Genomic DNA, 20,291 nt, shown 5'->3' with positions numbered 1-20,291 from the left:
ATACATCCTCACACGCAATCAAATTGTACATCCCTTTAAATGGGGCAACTTTGTTACCAGCCACCCAACCACTCAGATATTTCAACGACAAGTGTGTGAATGCTTCAAATTCCTGCCTACTTTTCTTTCAGAGCTCTCTGAAGCTCTTCAGATACTGTTCAGGTGTTTTACAGAGCTTCCTCAGGAGGGCCACCTTCATGCTTTCATAAACGGGTCTTTCCTAAGGGGTTAACTCAAGAATTGCATCAGTGCATCGGTAAGCGACTCATCAGGGCTGCACCCCACAGTGCCTCGTCCACCTCCTGTAGCTGAAAAGCCAGCTTGAGCACTTCAAACCAGTCAAAAATATCCTTACCCACTTTGTAAGCCTGCACTAGGTCTTTGGGGGGTGCCTCCGGGGCTTATCCCGGGCCCTCTGGTTTGAGCCACTACTACTGCTTTGCTAGAGGTGGATCTGTTGAGCTCCATCTTCTCTTCGAGTACGAGCTTGCGCAGATCTATGGTGACCGTGTCCCGCTGTTTCTGTTCCTTTAGCACTAGTCTCCTCTCCTCAAGCAGGAGCTTTCTAGCTGCTACCTCGTTAACAGCTGCAACTATTACTAGGCTACTTAGAGACTGTGCAGAGGCCTGGGACCTGCGGGATGCCGCAATAGACTCTGACCTCACTGACACGCTAGAACAATGAGAAACCATGATTGCCCCCCGGTGGTATGGTTGGCGAGAAACACTAGTCATGATGTCTTTCTCGTTTTCTTCCAATAACCCTGCTGGAAGGTCTTCTTCATTTGGGTATACAGGGCCTAGCCAGTCCCCTGGGGTCTTCTTCCCAACTTCTCTTGCTTCTAACCAAGCTTGGAGGCTGGTCAGCTCCTCAGGTCTATTAACCTTAGTGCTGTGGTGAAGCCCTCTCTCTTGACATAGGACACACAGGACATCCTTGGTCATGCCTTTTACAGTCACCATGTCAAGATCCAAGACTATTATTAATACCCAGCAGTGTCTAAACGTTGCCTGCAACAGTACTTTTATCATTGGGTGACTAAGCTGTGCGCAAGGCTCTAACTAGCTAAAGGTCGCCCCCATACTGCTGAAGAATTACATGTTATGTTCAACTGTTTTATGTCTGCGCCCTTAAGCCTTTGGGTACCGGGTGCGCAATATAAATTGATAAATAAATAAATACAAATAGGCCTGACCGTCTGCCGGCAATGTGACAAATCAACTTCCGGGGCACCAATGGTCCAGGGACGAAAATTAGTTTCTAAACCCCCAATCAGCGCCGCACCACTAGTACACCAGAAGGGATCCGAACAAATTGGAAACACAAGCAAATTAAAAACCTCCTTGTTCAATTTTGGTAACGTGGACGGAACAGCAGGCTTTTCTCTGCAAGGTTGTGGATCGTTGGTTAATTGCAACACAGCAAAAATACAATGATTAACCAATGATAAAAGGGACTGTCCAGTCAAGGTTGTATACAAATATCTACTTTATTATTATCCAACAGACAGTTTTAGCACACTACAAAATGCAACCCAACCTGAAAAGGAATGCAGAGGACAGACAGTTTCAAAGAAGTAAAAGGGATGCACTGTGGATACTGACAGGAGGGTAGTCTGTAAAATAATTAATCTCAATAGTTCAAGGATACTTGGTTTCAACACAAAGGGAGCAATGGGCCATAAAATGTCACATGCCGCCTTCGGAAAAGGACCAGCAGGACAGAACCACAATGTACCTTGTGTTTGGAGAAGTTCCTGGTGCTCGACAGGGAGTCAGTTTCAGGGCGCCTTGCAGCTTCTGCAATAGAGTTCAAGATGGGAGACAGCTGCAGGTATCAAGCTGCAAGCAGTTCGGCGAGCGAGGCTTGACGGACGGCTGCAGGCTGACCTACACGGCGGCTCAGGTTCAGGAATCATTGTTGTATCAGTGCTGGTTGGCGGGTCTGACGCACTGGTTGAGCCGTCTCTGGCGGCGTTAGCCCTTGCGGCATAACAACAGTCAGCGGTGCAGTCGGTTGCAGCTCCAGAGACTCGACTGGCCCAACAATTTCCTTTATGGTCGGTGGATGCTTGTCATTGTGCTGCTCCTAGCTTCTTCACTACACTTGTGTCGTCCTTTAAGGCAGATGGCCCAAAGCTGAGGGGAGTGTTGCAAGCAACTGCCTTGCCCGTGTCTTGGTTCAGAGACTCTCTCGCACTTCCCACCTAGGGAGCATGCTGCAGAGCCAAGCAGGGCACGCTATGTGCTGGCTGGGTACCGGTGCTGGAGCTGCTGCAGGGTCTTCTGGATTCAGTATCTCACTCTGTTCCCTGGGAGATGTTTAGAGGAGGGATATTGCTTCTGTCTTGGAAACGCTGGTCTTCCTTCACTGGTGGAAGATATAAGACAGCCTGTAACTTCAGCCAGGGTCCAATGCTGAGACCTTCTTGTTACTCTGTGTGAAGTCTTCAGATGACCTGCCCAAAAGAGGGGCTCAACCCCCTTTTAAAGCCAAATGGGCCACAGTGATTGGTGTAGGCTAAACCTACCTTAATGAACCAATCCTGGGTCCCCACCAACAATCTCCTTTATGCATGAGGTCATAACCAGAGTGCTTTGCAACCGAAAAGGTAAAGGGGTGAAATCGTGTAATACTAAGTCCCACCCATCTTCCTGTCTGCTGTGGATGAAAGGTTCTCTCTGGTTAATTGAGCTCTCTGTGGTTCCTGATTAAAGTGGCAGGTCTCCCTTGAACCTGTGGCGAGACCAGACTTTCGGTCGCCGCTAAACCACATACTCGTACCTTCTGAATGGGGTCCCCTTGCGGGGATGACTACTATTACTGTAAACAGCTGTCCCAGACATGACAGGTCACTGTCTTTGATAATGAGGGGCAGGGGTTGGCTTCAGGTTGACACAGTGCATATCAAAGTTTGTTGGGGTTTCCTGTCTCTTTTGTTAGTCCTGCAAACAGGCCCCTGCGAGCCTGTTTGAATTAACTCTGATTAGTATGCAAAGCTACCACCAGCAGAGCTAACAAAGGACAGGGCTGATCCAGGGAGCCTTTGTTAGCTAAGTAGGCTGGCCATGGCAAGGGGAAGGTTTTGCCTTCCCCCTTCTGAGATGCCTCGATGTACTTTTGGCTGTCATATCCCAACTAAATAGGACAGGGCAGATGGCGCCTTTAGGTTGGGTCCACCCAGAGTACACGGTTCTATGTTTATGTTGTGTGGTGAGCATAGGAAAATGTGTGCAGATTAGCCCCACACATTTTCTGGACGTTCATCTACCATCATTCAATTTCTTTTTAAACAATTTTAAAAAACAGGCGAGCTCGCACCCACTGTGCGGATGGTCGAATTCCTCACATGGTGCTAGCTAAATTATTTCTGCAATTGACATCTAAACAACTTTCAAGAAAGCAAAAAAGCTGAGAACTATTTGTGTCTGAAGGGTTGCATTAAAAACGAGCAAAACATTTAAGACTAAATTCATTGCAGCACACCTCGACATAGAGCGTGACAGAAGAGGTATGTTAAACTCAGCCTTGTGATTGCGGGAAGGAATACTTTATAGCAACAAAAAACTAAAGCACAGGCCACCTATTACTCCGGAAGCAAAGCTAGTTGTCCAAAATGTGCTTTTATGCAGAATTACTAATCACTGCCTTTTTGACTTGAATTGTGAGCTTGCAACAAAAATAAAATGTCTGCAAAATAATCACACTTTCCAAGAAAAGTAGCAAATAAAAAAATCCCCCAAAATGAAAAGAAATGTTTGTTTTAAATGACAATCCAATTCCAATGTAATCCTGAATCGCTACAAAAATAAACCACTTTGATGCGGTTCACAACTCAGAGTAAATTCACCAGAAAATACTGTACATTTTTTAAAAAACAATTCCCTATCTACCTTCCATGAAAATAAAAATGCCAAAAACATTTTCCCAATCCTACTAACAATATTCAGCAGCTGTTGTAGGAGTTGGCTGCATGACCTGTCTGCTGTGACTTCACCACCATAAACTTGTATAATGTCTACAAAGGAGATACTAAGCACAAAAACCTTAAGCCAGTCTATCAATATTGTATGTGTTTATAGGAAAGTCGGTGGAGAAAGCAACATCTGAGGTGTGGGAAACCCAAGACCCTACAAGTGAAACATCTGTCCTTCAATGTACACATTCATAGATAGGGGCTGCCATTAAGACATACTTACTAGGAAAATACAGCATTAGAGTTCGGCTACTATGCGGAAGAAAGCAGATCTGAAGGCTGAAATAGGAGGTACTGGAAGCCCACATATGCAAGCAGTAATGGTGAAATATATCAAAGGGACACAGGCAGTCAGGGGGTTGTGTCTTTGCAAACTGCAACCAGAACTGTTCTATTCCAACAATAAAAACCCCTGCGGCTGAGCCTTGGCATATTAAAAAGGTGTTAAGATTTAAGCTTAGTGTAGAACAGTGTACAACCAGAAATCAGTGTGAGCATTTACGCTTCCGTGAATAAGGACTGATCCACGACACAATCACATTATTCTGTCCTTATAAAAAAAACAACAAAGCATTCAACTGTAGTTGAAGCGGCAAAGCTCTAGGTTACTGTCTCACATAGCCACAGAGCTCTGTGACCAAGTGCAGGCCTTTGTTTCCTGTTTCGTTTTGATTCTGAAATTTATCAACTGTACATATTTAGATAAAATCGGTTTGTTGACTTCCAGGGTGCCCTTCTGAAATTCTGAGCTCCTTCCTGTCTAGCTCATGTAGTGAATGGAGCTGGTGTGTCAGCATTTCTTGCCCCTGGTTGCACCAGCAACCTGCACCAGAATGCCTCTACTTGGGCCCGCAGTGAGGGGTTAACCCTTAGTTCTCCAAAACCATGTAGACGACATCAATCCTGCTGCGTCATAGTCTGTCGTCTCAAAGAGGATGCACAAGCGTGTACGGTCCCTGAAAATCTTCAGCCGGAGAAGCAACGATTACCAAGTGTACCCAATTCCAAACGTCTGCGCGTACAGTGATTAAAACAACGCGCTCTTTCGCCTCTGCTCGTTGATCCATCCTCCAGGGTTGACGTCCATCTGCAGCATCTTCATTACCCACTTGTCTTTTCGAGCTCCGTCGATGAACTCATCCAGGGATAGCTGTCCTGTAAGTGCAAAAAATTGAAAATAAATGTTACACATTACAGAGGACATCCAATCACACATTTTGTAAATTAAATTATAGTATAGAGAAACAAAGTGCATTTCGAGATTATTGTAGAAAAAAATGTGAATCTAAATTATCATATGGAAAATGTTTGTGTCTTGATGATTGCACAAGCAAATTACATTTTTGTGTCAAGGATAAGACATGGGGCATTTTTATCTAGATTATGTTATCAAGGAAATGTTTGTTTTGACATTGCATCTGGATATTGACTTCAACTAGTCACATATTGACTAGAAAACAAATATACTCAAATAGAAGACAATCCCATGGTCGCCCCTTTCCTATAATTATGCTTCCTGAAATCAATTGGCTCCTTAACAAGAAACAGTCCTATCGTTTATATAACACAGCTCCATAGCTAAGGTTCTATCACCCTAACCCAACCCTTAAAGCCATGTTAAAATATTTGTCTGCTCCGAACCCTATGGACTGGCAAAGCCTTCAAGAATCAGAGTGTCAATTTCCATCATGGAGGTCTGAAGCATGTCGGGGTGGGTTTTCACATCATCTGCAACTAATACTAATGATCTGCCTTATGCACCAGAAACCTTTGGTAACAGGATCTGTGAGACAATAAGGGACCATGGGCTGGTCAACATTCAGTAATGACAAATGGAATCTGAGTATATCAAGGACAACAGCTTTCTTCAAATGCTAAAGAATAGTACAAAAAAAGGAGATGTTCCTCCAGATCTCTTGATATTCGGAAAGATCACCCAGTGGTCATTTATGAGTGGAAATAAACCTAGGAAAACATACCCTAAATGAATTCATGTGAAATAAGAAACATGTCAATCACAAACCAAATTCAGCCTCTTAGGGTTTGAAGAATGTTAACACCGTTCGTCCTATGAAAGAGGACCGGCTGTTGGGTAGGCTCGTTGGATGTTGTTCTGTACCCTGCACCCACCGCCCGATCCCTGGGGTCCAATATTACCATCTTTGCACGTGATCTCATTTTGATATTTGTATCTACGCGGTGGTGCCATCTAGGCTGAAATAGATGTTGACATTACTGGGACCTCCAAAACGTTCGATTTTCATCCTTTTGCTAGCACCCATCATCCTGGTTTATGAAGTCACAGCTGAGGTTCATATCGCTGCGGAATCGATAGAGATTTTGGATCCTCTATATACGACCCATCAGTATTCATATGTATCCTTGGTGATCTCAAGTGAGTCAGTGAAGATGGCGGTGTTCCCTGTGATGAAGCAACATACTTTGGCTGACTTATGGTGCTGGAGGAACCAAGAGAGGTCTGATGCTACCTCCGGCTACTTGATATAGGGCCCGAACGAGGGAAACGGTGGATTCCTCAGGCTCCTGATCCCATCATAACCCTGGGAAATGATACATGGTCATCAAAGCATAAAGAACCCTAAAACCTAAGAGAGCAGTGTCTGGGGTGGAAAGAGGAACGCAACCATGACCAGGGAATTCAGGGCTGAATTCAGGGAAACCTTCCATTGATCAAGGAACCAAGGAATAACTTTTGGGGGAATACAAATTCAGAACAACCCCATGGGTCACCCCTTTCCTATAATTATGTTTCCTAAAATCAATTAGCTCCTTAACAAGAAACAGTCCTACCGTTTTTATAACAGAGCCCCATAGCTAAGGTTCTGTCACCCTAACCCAACCCTTAAAGCGATGTTAAAATCTTTGCTCCAAACCCTATGGACTAGCAAAGCCTTCAAGAATCAGAGTGTCAATTTCCATCATGGATGTCTGAAGCATGTCGGGGTGGGTTTTCACATCATTTGCAAGTAATACTGATGATCTGCCTCATGCACCAGAAACCTTTGGTAACAGGATCTGTGAGACAATAAGGGACTATGGGCTGGTCAACATTCAGTAATGACAAATGGACCGGAAGTTACTTTCCTGTTGTGACTGGCGGGCTCCTAGGAAGTCCATCTGTGGAGCTGGAGATTCTCGACTTCGACCAGTGGAGTATCATAGAGATAATAAGGGCCGGCAGCTGTTGTTGAAACATTGTAGGTAGTCAATTCGGGGATACCCTCTTAAGAGTTTGCTCTGCAGAGCCCTGCTGGTAATAGTGTTTGACTTGTAGTACCCAAACTCTGTCTGGTGCAGGCTGCAAGCCACAGGTGAATGGAACTTGTCCTTCAAAGACCTAGAAGAGGGCAGCCATGGAAGCGTAAACGGAACTTGCTGTGGAAGCCTGTTGGTGGGCATTGAAAAGAGCAGAGTGTTTATGAGCAGAGCAAAGAGGAGGGAACGTCAGAAGCGGGGGAGAACAAGAGGCAAGAGAGAACAGGATGACACGGAATAAAATGGAAAGTTCTGAAAGAGGAGGGAAGATAATAAAGGAGCTAGAAGAGACCTTGAGCTGAGAAAGGGGAGTAGAAGAAAGTGGCAGAGATCTATAGAAAAGAAGAGAGAGCAAAGACTGAGGGACTGACGCGGAAGGGAAAGGAGAGAGAAGGAAGATGCTAGGAGAGGTCAGGAGGGGAGAAGAGATAGAGAACACAGGGAGGGGGAAAGAAGAACATATGAGGCATCACAGAGCAGAGAGACCCAGAGGGGTCTAGAGAGTGGAGTAGAGATAAAAAAACAGAGTTCTCAAGAAAGAACGGTGCTAAGAGAGGAAGAGAGAAGAAGAGAACCCAGTGAGCTAAAATGTTAAACTCACCCAGGGACAGAGAAGGGGCAGTGATAAGGGCCCCATCATTGGGGGCATCAAGGAAGTGGACAAGAGAGGTGACGCAAATGAAACAGAACTAGGCCTAGAGATTTAGAAGTGGTACAAAGAGGTCCGACAAAAGGTTCACCTGTTCATCGTGTGTTGGCAAAGACTGCTGCAGACACAATTGCCAGTATTCCCGGGTACACGCCTAAGGCTCCCTGAACCCAGTGAGATCTTTAGGAACCTAAACTCAAGCTCTGCATGACTTGCAGCAATCTCGGGCACCATGAGTCTGTCATGTGGGAGAAACATCGAAAAAGTGAACAAAACATCCTGACTACAGAGATGACAGTCAAACGACCCAAGGCAATCATAAAAAGTGGATTGTAAGGGTGCACAAAGAGGGGACTGACACAAGGGTGGCATGGTTGTTGGCATAAACCTTTATTAGTAATGAAAATAAAGAGAAAACCTAACTTTCCCAAATTCTAAGAGAGCTTTCCCTGCCTCAACTGAAATACTAAGTTTTCGGTCAAGATTTCCGTGTAAATCAAAAGTCTACCATCCTGTTTCAAAAGCTTACTTCTGTGCCTCACAATTATAAATAAACTAAAGAGGTAGTGGATCTTCTTGGTCCAAAATAATTGCTCCCTTCTTCTCTGCAGTGGATCACAGTTCCAGTTGTTAGGTGAGATTTTTACCTGAAGGAACGACTCCCTTCCCCTTGCCTTTCTTATTCTCAGTTTCGCAGTTCACAACACCAGGGGGAATGACTCCATTCCCTTATTCTTTGCTTTTCTGGCAGACGTGGTTCACTACCCTGCAAGGTACTGCCATGAAGAAGATAGTTTAAAGCTTTCTTTGTTCTTGTCTGCGGGTCCCAAACCTGGCTTTCCTCTTCTCCCTACTTTGGTAGACCTGGTTCACTACCCTGCCAGGAAATGCCAAGAAGAGGATGGCCCAGAAGGTTATTTGCCATTGGGTGCAAGCCTCATGACCCATCTTTCATCACTCTTCAGCCCTTCAGTTATCCCACTAACCATTCCAGGAACTCAGATACCTGCAGGGTACTTCCCTGGGATTTCTGGTGGGCTTCTCGGCGTTCCATCTCGTGCTTCGAGCTGTTTCTCCAGCGGCTGTGGTCACTCTGCAGCGTCTTCTCCTTCTCAGGCTGCGCTTCTCCAGCTGATGGCGCATTCCAGCTCCCTCAGTCAGCAGAAGGCCCGTTCTTCCTCCCGCTTCATCAGTCCTCCACGGCGGACTTGTCAGGGCTGCTGCTGCTGGCAGATAAGTGTCTTGACACCGGTTCTCGTGGCTTGTCCTCACTCACCAGCTTCGAATCTTGTGGCCCCTCCAGGGAGGACTTATCTCCCTTATGTTGTGGTTCCTCTATTTCTATGTGTGCTTCTCCAATGAAACTACTAGAATCCTCGCTAGAGGTTCTAGGAATAGTCGGTAGGGCTCCATACATCCTCATCATTCCATTAAGTGCCCATTGTATTAATTCTGGGCAGACTGTGTTCCTCTTTGTTCCAGTATGAGCCAAGGATGTTTCTCTTGCGCAGTCCCTACTCTTCCTTGTCCTGGTGGAAGTTAAATCTTGGGTTTTGCAGAGACAGATGGATGTCTGTGGTATGGAAGTGAGGGATGAGAAGGTGGGCCTCATGGACTGAGGTGAGGTAAAGGAAGTGGGTGGAGGTTGAGGAGGGTTGTACCACGTTCTCCCTAGATGGTTGTCTTTGTCCCTAGAGGGGCACTCTCCCCCCATGAGATCCTTCCGGTGAGTACCACCATCAGGGGAACTGTCCAGTAGTGGCCTCACCTCCCTGGCCTCATGGTAATGCACTCCCCCCGGGCAGCAGTGAAAAAATGCCACAGTTAAAACTGCAATCACTGCGAGTGACTATTGTTTGATCGCCAGGAGGCAGAGCACAAGAGAATTGAGAATGGACTAGAGGGTGTTCAAGAAAGCTAGAATTGCCCTTTTTCAATTTGCTTTTGGCAACCACGCATTCCTTTTCCCAGTTCATTTGAGGTCTTTGGCGATTTCTGCTGTAGAATAAACCTGTTTGCCCACTACGAGTCTTTAGTTGGTTATTGATCGCTTGATAGTCACATCTCCTTCTGCTTCCTTGGTTCAACTTGTTGCCTTCTGATCAAAGCCATGTACAAATTCTACATCGTGGCACGAGGGATCCACAAAGGTCTTCAGCGGTGTGGTGATCGACATCACCATCTGTTGCTCCAAGGTTTTTATTTGAATCTTTTTCACGCAAATGGATGATACCCGGGCTCTCTTCTGAGTGGATGGGAACTGGGTCATACTTTCCTCTGAGTTCTGAGTTGTGTTCTTGACATGAATTCCCAAAAGAAGCCCAAAAAAATCACATCTAAACACAGCGAACTCTTGAACCCCAATTTCATTGTTGTTAGTAGGAGGCCTCTTTCATTCCACTTTTCATGTATAAATCATACATTTAAATTTAACTTAAACCTTTAATTGATCTAGGAGGGAATGCAGTAACTAGTGCTTTTTCAAATAAATAAAATTGCCTGCGATCTATCTGTGGGAGCCAAAATTACAGCAACCAGTGCTGATATGATCTTATAAATTGTTTATGTAAAGTCCGAAAATGAGCTGATGATCTGATAGGACACAGGGAAGCTAGCAGATGGAGTGACACTACACACAGGTCCAGAGAAACACTAAAGTCGTGGAGGCATTTCATTAGGACGTTTTAATCGAAATTGCAAATACAAAGCAATCTTGGGACGCTAGCTCAGGGGCAACGTACTCGCCTTGGAAGCAAGACAACACGGAGCAACACAGGTTCAATTCCCGGGTCAGTGCTTAGAAACCTCTGGGTATTAAGTGCGTTATAAATAACCTATCATATGAATCAGTAGGGTTCTAAGGACTAGCATTGTTAGATGTACACTGAATAACACAGTAGAATTACACAGGCGCTAACAGGTAGTAACAAAACATAAAAAGCAGTAATATGTTTTAAATAAAGGTTAATAGAGAAGAAATTGCTTGTGTTTTTTGATAAGTCCACACAACCCTTAAATACTGCGTTCGGTTTATGGATGGATACTCAAAAGAAATTAGGACATTCAGAGAATGTCCTCCAAAATATGACGGTTCAGCATTTGAATGAAGAAGAAAAGAGCTTAATATGTTTAAACTTCGAAAAAGGAGACTGAGGGGTGACATAATACAGGGAGTATTAGGAAATAAGAGAATTTCCTCTTTAGGGTAACAGTTACCACGAACATTAGAAGATGGTAGAGACTAAAAAAAAGGTTGGATTTCAGGGACATTTTTTTCCACAAAATGAGAAGTTGAGCCTAGGCGGAACCTTGCAAGCGATATATTGGGAATCTCTTCCAGAATTAATATTCCCAAATTAATTAGTACAAGTGTGTAGCTATTCTTCCTACAAAGCACCTCCATGATTTTACCAAACTTTACTGTAGTTGTGTCATCATGTGTTAAGTGGTGATTGTCCAAAGAGTTCCAACTTGTAGAAGCCTTACCATCTCCGTTCTCATCAACCAGCTGGAAGATCCGGTCTACCACCTCCTCTGGGGTGAGCAACGGGGTCCGATCGTCCCTTTCTTGATGGCAGATTTTCTTCAAATTATAAATGGACTGAAATGATGAGAATCAATTGTGAATAGGAATTTGGTATACACATTAAAGAACAAAGGAGCAAAATTAAGAAAGGTAGAGGCACAAGCAGCAACTGCACGGGCGATTGAGGGTAAAGTTTGAGACTCGTTGGGATTGGTGGATTAGGGAAGGCACTTACATGGGCAGAGAAGATGCATAGGGTGGATCACTACGTCTGAAACCAAAATAATGATCGAAGATACAACACATTTACAAGGTCATTAAAACGAATTTGTATCAATTTGGTGGTCATAGACTCGTTGGTTGCACATAAACCGGTGCAATCTAAAATGTCCTGAGCTTCTCCAAAGAATTCATAGCAGATGTCTGCATGCTTTCGTACCCCACAGCTTCAATCTTCTTCATCTGATCTTTCAAAGGCACTCGAGCGGTCGGCGCCTTAGCCGGCTCTGGAGGCAGAGTGAAGTATGCATCTTGCCCTCCTGGTAGAATCCTTAGAAGAAGGCTCTATGACACAGCACTCCTAACCCACCGATATTTTCTCCTCCACCCTTCCAAACTCACCCGGTCCCTGTCCATGACATGTCCCACTCAGTGCCCGCACTGCCGGCTCTGAAGCCGCTCCAGTTGCTGGAACTATGAGGTTTGTGGTGACTGGAGTTTGGATGCTAAAATACCTATCCGGTGAGCAGCACACTGCTTATTTCTATATCCCAGTCAGAGAGCCAGTCCACTCCCTTGTGGTGTATTCTGGGTAATGGAGTCCCCGGATGTGAAGCTGAACAGGGTTGTTCTTGCAACCAAGCTACCATATCCGCCGGTGGCTTGTAGTGTGTTTACCTGCGAGGTCAGCACCCTGCCTCTTACCAGATGGTGAGCCGCTGGGAAATCTAGTTTGCTGGAGTGGCCCCTTTCTCTGCATTTTCTGTAAGTGGGGGACAAGACTAGAGTGAGATCCTCTCCAATCATCCTCAGCGCTGCCTCGGTCCCCAACAGCTCACTACCCCAATAAATGATCATGGAGAATCAGGTGAGTTCATCACACCAGCTTTATAGGGGAGGTCTTACAATAGAACACCTGATTTCTTGCCTTTTCTATTACAGGACCTGGTTTCACCAAAAAGAAATGGTTGGTGAAATTACAGAGCCTCCCTGTTGCCTCCCCATGTTAGAAAACAAAAAGAAACATTTTAAAAATGCCACCCAGGGCTGGGCCTCGGGTGGCTGGGAGAGCGGGCGGGGTTTGTGTATTCTCGGCCGCTGTTCCAGCCACCGGATTGGCTGAGTGCCCTTCGCCGGGTGCAAATATGGTTCAATGCCTGGGACCTAAGAGGGCATGTATGGTTGGTCGGCCCATCCTGATCCACCACCCCTGATCACGTTGCGGATAGGAGGGCTCAGCGAGCACACATTAGATTGTTTCAGTTTAGGCAGCATGCCCAAAATACTTTAATATGTAGGGGACTGTGGCCCCCGATTATGGTAAATGCAGTCAACCTATTGATGAAAAGCCTTCTTCTTACTTCAAGCCCCTTCTTAGGATCTATCCAGAAGTTTTGTTTCCTGCTGTACTTTTGTAAAACATTATGCTCTTCTTACGAACCCCAATAGGGAAAATCCACAAAGGCGTTACTATGGAGAGGGTATTTTGAAAAACAAAGCAATTCACAGTGGAGTTACTATGAGTAACTCTGAGTTACCCTTGGAAAGTGCCATTTGATTCAACTCTGCGCTACACCTCGACAGATATATTCAATTTACCAAGAGGTTACTAGCAGCAACTCTGAGTTACTATTGGAAAGGGCTATTCGATTCACAAAGACGTTACTGTGGGTAGCTCTGAGTTACTCCTGGCGAAGTATGTCTGATTCACTGAGAGTTTGTATGAGTAAATTTTGGGTTACCCTTCGTGAAGGTTATCCAATTCACAAAGACGCTACTATAAGTCACTCTGAGCTATCCGGGAGAGGTATATTCGACTCACCAAGCCGTTGCCGAGTTACCCATAAAGATACCTATTCGATTCACAAATGAGTAACTCTGATTTGCCTCTGACTTACTGTTGGTAATTTGGGAATAATTCAGGGTTACTCATACTAGCCTCCTCGTGAATCAGCCCTATATAGTCTGTGCTCTATACCTATTTATTACTTAGGATGTTCACTCCAATGATTTATCAGTATATGGTTGTGCTGTCTCGTCTAAAAACTAACAAAATGGGCACGACTTTTCTAGCTCGTGTCCCCCTTCTATGTGTACGAGTTAATTGTGGGTTGATAACACTCAACGAATAAGGATCAGTTTAACTAATAACTTCGGGAACTTGGCTCTTTTGCCTGTCATCGTTGATCAACATACCGCAAATCAGTTATCATCCGCAATTATATGCTGTTACCTTCATAGAAATCTAACAGTTTCAGTCCAAAGTGTTCCGCATGGACAAAAGGTCCGGAAGACCCACAATTCTTCCCAGTGCCAGCACTTGCATAGGGAGGCGCCATGCCCTATCTTTAGAGAGCGTTACATCATGTCACTAAACATAGAACCATTAATTCCATAATTACAATGTGCAAACAACTGACTCAGAAGCTCCACCGGATACAATTAGGGACTTTTTTAGTAATGAACGCTGATTGAATTACGAATGTTTGGATCATCAGCAATTTGGTTGCGCCTATGGTTACCAGCAATATATTTGCCATATATTATTTTAAGCAGAGGGTAGGTTTGGCCTCATTGCTCAGAAGGACAGAAAGGACTTGGATCGAGCAATTCCTCATTAAATGTTATTTAAGTATTCAGCTCATCCCTTTCCCCGAAGCCATTAATATCCACCAGAATTGTTGCTGGAAATTTAAATAGTGTGATGCAGTGAACGCAATGACTTTTTTGCAGAAGTTAATAGCTTTTTTACTACTGAAGAATCACTCAGTTTTCTGACTAACTTCTAAACTCTGAAAGAGATGTTTTTGCGGCGCTATTAACACATGGAACCGTTTGTAGTATGCCCCCATATTCTCACAGGCAGGGGCGTTGCTAGGGGAGGGTAAGGGGGCTATAGCCCCTGATCTTTTGGTTGTAGCCCTGGATAGAATCTCAGGAGCTACAGCCAAAAGACTAGCTAGCTCCCAGTCCCAACTGTTCCGACATCAGCATAACCCCGGGTCTTTTACAGACCTAGCGACTCCCCTGCAGGCCCCCAGCCTTAGAAACATTTACTGCTCCAAAGATCTTTGGCTTCTCATGTTCACATTATTATCTTGTTCCTGTGTTCCAAATTTCCCCCTTATATCCAGGGTCTGGGGTTTGTGGCTCCCCAGATATTTTGGACTACAACTTCCATGATGCCTTCCAGTTGACTACATCAGCTATGGCTGATTGGGGCGGTGATCCAAGACATCTGGACAGCCAAAGGTTGCAGGCCCCGCCCAGCTATTGCCTTCTGCCAATCACCAAGGGGACGCCTCACAGTGCGCGTCATGCAAGGAAACGCTCTTACTGATATGTTTAAGGATACATGCACCAACCTCAACAATTTCCAGCAGTTCGGCTTTGTCAATGCAGCCATTCCCGTCTCTGTCATACACTTTGAAGGTCCATTTTAACTTATGCTCAAGTTTTCCTCTCAAAACGAGGTTCAGTGCGGCCACGTATTCCAGGAAGTCAATTGTGTTATCCTGGGAAATTAAGAACAAAGAGAGAGGGGGGGTAGAGAGGGAAGAGAGACAGAGAGAGAGAGAGCGAGAGGGAGGGGGGGAGAGAGGGGGAGAGAGTGGTGAGGCGAGAGGGTGAGACAGAGAGAGGGAGAGAGATAGAAAGAGATAGAGAGAGGAGATAGAAGGAGAGAGAGAGAGAGAGAGAGAGAGAGAGAGAGAATGAGCGAGAGAGAGGAGAGGATGATGAGGCGAGTGAGAGAAGGACAGAGAGAGAGAGAGAGAGAGAGAGAGAGCAGGGGAGGGGGATAGAGAGCGTGGTGAGGCAAGAGAGCGAGAGAAAGAGGGAGGCGAGAGAGATAGAGGGTGGTGAGGCGAGGGATGTGAGAGAGAGAGCGAGGGATGGGAGGGTGGTTTGGAGAGAGTGAGAGAGAGGAGAGAGGGTATTGGTGAGGAGAGAGAGGGGGTGAGCGGGGTGGTGGTGAGAAGAGTGTACAAGGGAGTGGGAGGGTGGTGTTGAGGAGAGAGAAGGTGATAGGGTGGTGAGAAGAGAGAGAGGAGAGGGGAGTGATGATGAGGAGACAGAGAGAGCGAGAGAGAGGAGAGGGAGGGTGGTGGTGAGGAGAGTGTGGAGGAGGAAAGTGGGTGGTGGTGAGAGAGAGTGAGAGAGAAGGAGAGAGGGATGGTGATGAAGAGAGAGAGAGAGAGAGAGAGAGAGAGAGAGAGAGAGAGAGAGAGGGAGGGGCGTGGTGGTGAGAGAGTGGGAGAGAGAAGAAGAGAGAGAGGGTGGTGATGAAGAGAGAGAGATGAGAGAGAGGGTGGTGGTGAGGAGAGAGAGTGGGAGAGATAGAAGTAGAGAGAGAGGGTGGTGATGAAGAGAGAGAGAGAGGAGAGAGAGGGTGGTGGTGAGGAGAGAGAGTGGGAGAGATAGAAGTAGAGAGAGAGGGTGGTGATGAAGAGAGAGAGAGAGAGAGAGGAGAGAGAGGTGGAGGAAGAGAGAGAGAGGGAATGGAAGTTAGCGACTGAAGCACAACAGGAAATGGTACTAATGAAGGCTGTTAGATAACATACCAGCCTACTCGATAAACATAGAAAATAATAACGTTTTCGCAGTGAAGGACAATGATATAATGTTTCAAAGGGGAACAAAATAACGTCTAAGCATGTTAATAGTGCTAAAATGTCCAAACAGCAAAGGGGTTAACAGATGCAATGCATGATGTCTATTTTTTTATATTGTAGAAAATGTTTTATTTCATGGTGAATGTTGTGGTGTTGGTTTTCATCCTATTTGCTTTATCTTTTCAAAACAATTTGCATGATAATTTAAAGAAATGTGTACATATAAAAAAACTGCATATATTTTCAAACAATAATTCAGGTTAATATAAAGGGCCTTCCAAATAAGTATTTCTAAATGTGAAATACTTTGCTTATCCGATTGCTGTGGCTTTGTCCCACCGCCATCAAAAAAACATTACTTTTTGGGGGGAAATCTCTAAAAAAATGTGAAATTGGAGGTTTTGAGTTGTTACTTGCTATTTTCTCTTGATCGATACGTTTTTGGTCACTATGCTATCCTCGCTGGGACCTGCATCTTGTGTCATACAGCAAGAATGTCCCATCCAAGTGAAGCTTTGTTCTGCTAAACATGTACAATGCCTTCGCATCCTAACGGCTCAGCCCTTGCCACATTTGACCACCTCTCACAACTTCAAACATAGAGATCATTTTTAACCAATTCTCATTTCTATTAATTTCATCGATCAAATGTCTTTAAAATGTTATTTTATTACCTGCAAGGCACAGTATTTCTTCAACATACTGCCCACCTGAAGCTTGATCATTACTATAGGGCTGTGCAGCACCAGAGTTAAGCAACTGGGGTTTGGCATATGACTCCCCAGTTGACTACACTATTGACTACACTAGCAAGAGAGGATGGGACTTGTAGTCCGAAACATCTGGAAAGCCACAAGTTGTTATGACTGGTACAATATGAAGCAAATTTGCAATGTGTTTCAGGATGCGCTTCGCTCAATAATTGATAAATCCGACACAAGCCTTCATGGACAATGCCGAGTCTGGAAATCTCTGCTCAGAAATCTTTCATTAACCCATTCATTCGAAACTCAAACGCCATCTGTTTACAGTGCATGTCCAGCATAAATGTACCCTTTCTTTATACTACTTGCCGTTGACTTGTATACATTTCAATGACTTTGAATGTTAATGTTAAAGGATATTTGTACCGCGCACTATCACCACCGGAGTGGTCACCTGGCGCTCTGGCGGCTCTGAAAGAGGGAGAGGGGGGTGAGTTAGAGGGAATATGCTGGAAAAGTGCAAGAGAGCAGTGATTTGCTGTTGGCAGCCTCAGCCTGGTGTGTCCATTGGCTGGGCTTGGGGTGTTTTACGGTCCGTAGTCGTCGTGTGCTGTTGTGCAAGTCTATGTGTGGTTTGTTTTGTTTTTGCAGTGTAGTGAAGTTTGTGCGGATTGCTGGGTATTAGGGTTGTGGTTGTGTTCGGTTAGAGTTTGAGCGGTGTATGCAGAGAGATGAGATTGTTAGTGGATTGGTTAGTTGGCCTTTCTGTCCTTGCAATTGTGTCTATGTGTGATGCTTGCTATCATACACTACTCCCTCTGGGTGTGAGGCGCTTGCTAATTTCAAAATTCTGTCTAGATGTGAGGAAGGCTAGTGATCATGATTCCATTCGGGTGTTGCACTTGTCATCATTCACATTTTCATCTAAGTGTGGCGCATGCTAACATTCACATTTCTATCTAGATGCGACGCAGGCTAAAGTCATGAGTTCCATCTAGGTGTGGTACATGCTAACATTCATATGGAGAAGTCTGTCTAAGTGTGGTACATGCTAAAATTCATAATCCTGTCTAGATGTGATGCAGGCTAAAATTGAGAATTCCATCTAAGTGTGGTACATGTTAAGATTAACAATCCTGTCTAGATGCGAAGCAGACTAAAGTCAAGAATTCAATCTACGTGTGGTACATGCTAACATTCATAATCCTGTCTAGATGCGAAGCAGACTAAAGTCAAGAATCCCATCTAAGTGTGGTACATGCTAACATTAACAATCCTGTCTATATGTGAAGCAGACTAAAGTCATGAATTCCATCTACGTGTGGTACATGCTAACATTCATAATCTTGTCTAGATGCGACGCAAGCTAAAATTGAGAATTCTATCTATGTGTGGTACATGCTAACATTAACAATCCTGTCTAGATGCGAAGCAGACTAAAGTCAAGAATTCCATCTAAGTGTGGTACATGCTAACATTAACAATCCTGTCTATATGTGAAGCAGACTAAAGTCACGAATTCCATCTAAGTGTGGTATATGCTAACATTCATAATCTTGTCTAGATGCGACGCAAGCTAAAATTGAGAATTCCATCTATGTGTGGTACATGCTAACATTAACAATCCTGTCTAGATGCGAAGCAGACTAAAGTCATGAATTCCATCTACGAGTGGTACATGCTAACATTAACAATCCTGTCTATATGTGAAGCAGACTAAAGTCACGAATTCCATCTACGTGTGGTACATGCTAACATTCATAATCCTGTCTAGACGTAACGCAACCTAAATTGAGAATTACATCTAAGTGTGGTACATGCTAACATTCATATCGAGAAATCTGTCTAAGTGTGGTACATGCTAAAATTCATAATCCTGTCTAGATGTGGCGTAGACTAAATTCAAGAATTCCGTCTAAGTGTGGTACATGCTAAAATTCATAATCCTGTCGAGATGTGAAGCAGACTAAAGTCAAGAATTCCATCTAACTGTGGTACATGCTAACATCAACAATCCTGTCTAGAGGCAAAGCAGACTAAAGTCACGAAATCCATCTAAGTGTGGTACATGCTAACATTGGCAAGTAGTTAGGTTAGTATGTAATACAGGCAACATTTACAGTCCAGTCAGCATTGAGTAGATTTAGGCTGGTGGTCACAAATCTCTCTAAGTATGCATGGTGTGAGGCTATGGCAATCCACAAATCGAAAGGTAAGGTAGAGTGGCAGGGGCTTTTTGGAGTAGAGTAATTGCTCTACACCCCACCCGTGCCACACTTACAGTTTTTGTTGGTGTCTGTTGACTTCTGGCTTCATTGGCTTCCCCTGCTGACACCTGCAGACACATCCTGGAGCTGCTAGTGTAGGAGCCGCCCTTTGCCTAGGGCCCTTGGCCAGGGGGGCTGCAAGGCAGAGGGCTGCCTTAGGAGGTTAATTTAAGATTGGAGAGCCGGCCAATCACAGGTAGAGGGAGGGCCGGGAGGTGGGCGGAGGGAGGGGAAGAGGAAGGGGAAAGGATTGGGTGCAAGGCTGCAAGCAGGGGCCTGGGTGCACATGGAGACACGGCACCAGATTATTTTTTTTTTTAAAAGGCCCAGATGGTACAGAGGGGGCACACAAGCTCATCTGGGAACGCTGCGTTCTAAATGGCGTTGTCCCGTGGTGTGCCTGCATGCCTCTGAGAGTGTAGGCCCGAGTGGCCAATCACGGTTGGAGGGAGGGCCGGGAGGCGGGCGGAGGGAGGGGAAGAGGATGGGAAAAGGATCGGGCGCAAGGCTGCAAGCAGCGGCCTGGGTGCACATGGCGACACAGCAACATTTTTGAGGGAGCGAGGGGGCAAGACAGCTCACCTGGGAATGCCGCGTTCTAAATGGCGTTGTCCCGTGGCATGCCTGCATGCCTCTGAGAGTGTAGGCCCGAGTGGCCAATCACGGGTCGAGGGAGGGCCGGGAGGCGGGCGGAGGGAGGGGAAGAGGAAGGGGAAAGGATCGGGTGCAAGGCTGCAAGCAGGGGCCTAGGTACACACCAGATTTTTTTTTTTTAAAAGGCCCAGATGTGACAGAGGTATTTCAAGATATTCTCTGACTATTGGCTTACTTCTACACCGCTTCTCTGTCTTGAAGACTATCTCTGATATTTATGAATATAGTTGTACTTATCAATGTTTGTCCGGGTTTTGGAGTATTGTACCCTCTCCAAATAGTACTCTATGTAGAAAACAGAAAAGAGACAACTGTGTACAGGTGGGGTAAAGTGAGTGCAGGGTTCTGGAGAAAGGTAAGCAGAGATGGGAGAAAGGTATAGGTTAATTGGAACTTTGAATAAATG

General features: G+C 45.1%; 1 protein-coding gene across 1 annotated transcript in view; it reads right to left on the bottom strand.

Moving 5' to 3' along the window:
* Positions 1 to 1,471: 1,471 nt before the first annotated feature.
* GUCA1B (guanylate cyclase activator 1B) overlaps positions 1,472 to 20,291 on the bottom strand; it is an 88,572-nt gene continuing 69,752 nt past the window's right edge. The window contains exons 2-4 of the mRNA XM_069633293.1: positions 15,013 to 15,162; positions 11,389 to 11,503; positions 1,472 to 5,132 (exon numbers count right to left, since the gene is read on the bottom strand). Of these exons, the coding sequence (XP_069489394.1) occupies positions 5,005 to 5,132; positions 11,389 to 11,503; positions 15,013 to 15,162 (393 nt within the window). The 3' untranslated portion in view covers positions 1,472 to 5,004. The remainder of the gene's footprint in view (positions 5,133 to 11,388; positions 11,504 to 15,012; positions 15,163 to 20,291) is intronic.

The sequence above is a fragment of the Ambystoma mexicanum genome, chromosome 13 (genome assembly GCF_040938575.1).
Source record: "Ambystoma mexicanum isolate Mex_15411 chromosome 13, UKY_AmexF1_1, whole genome shotgun sequence".
In the NCBI taxonomy this organism is placed as follows: domain Eukaryota; kingdom Metazoa; phylum Chordata; class Amphibia; order Caudata; family Ambystomatidae; genus Ambystoma; species Ambystoma mexicanum.
This window is presented reverse-complemented; position numbering and strand designations above follow the sequence as displayed.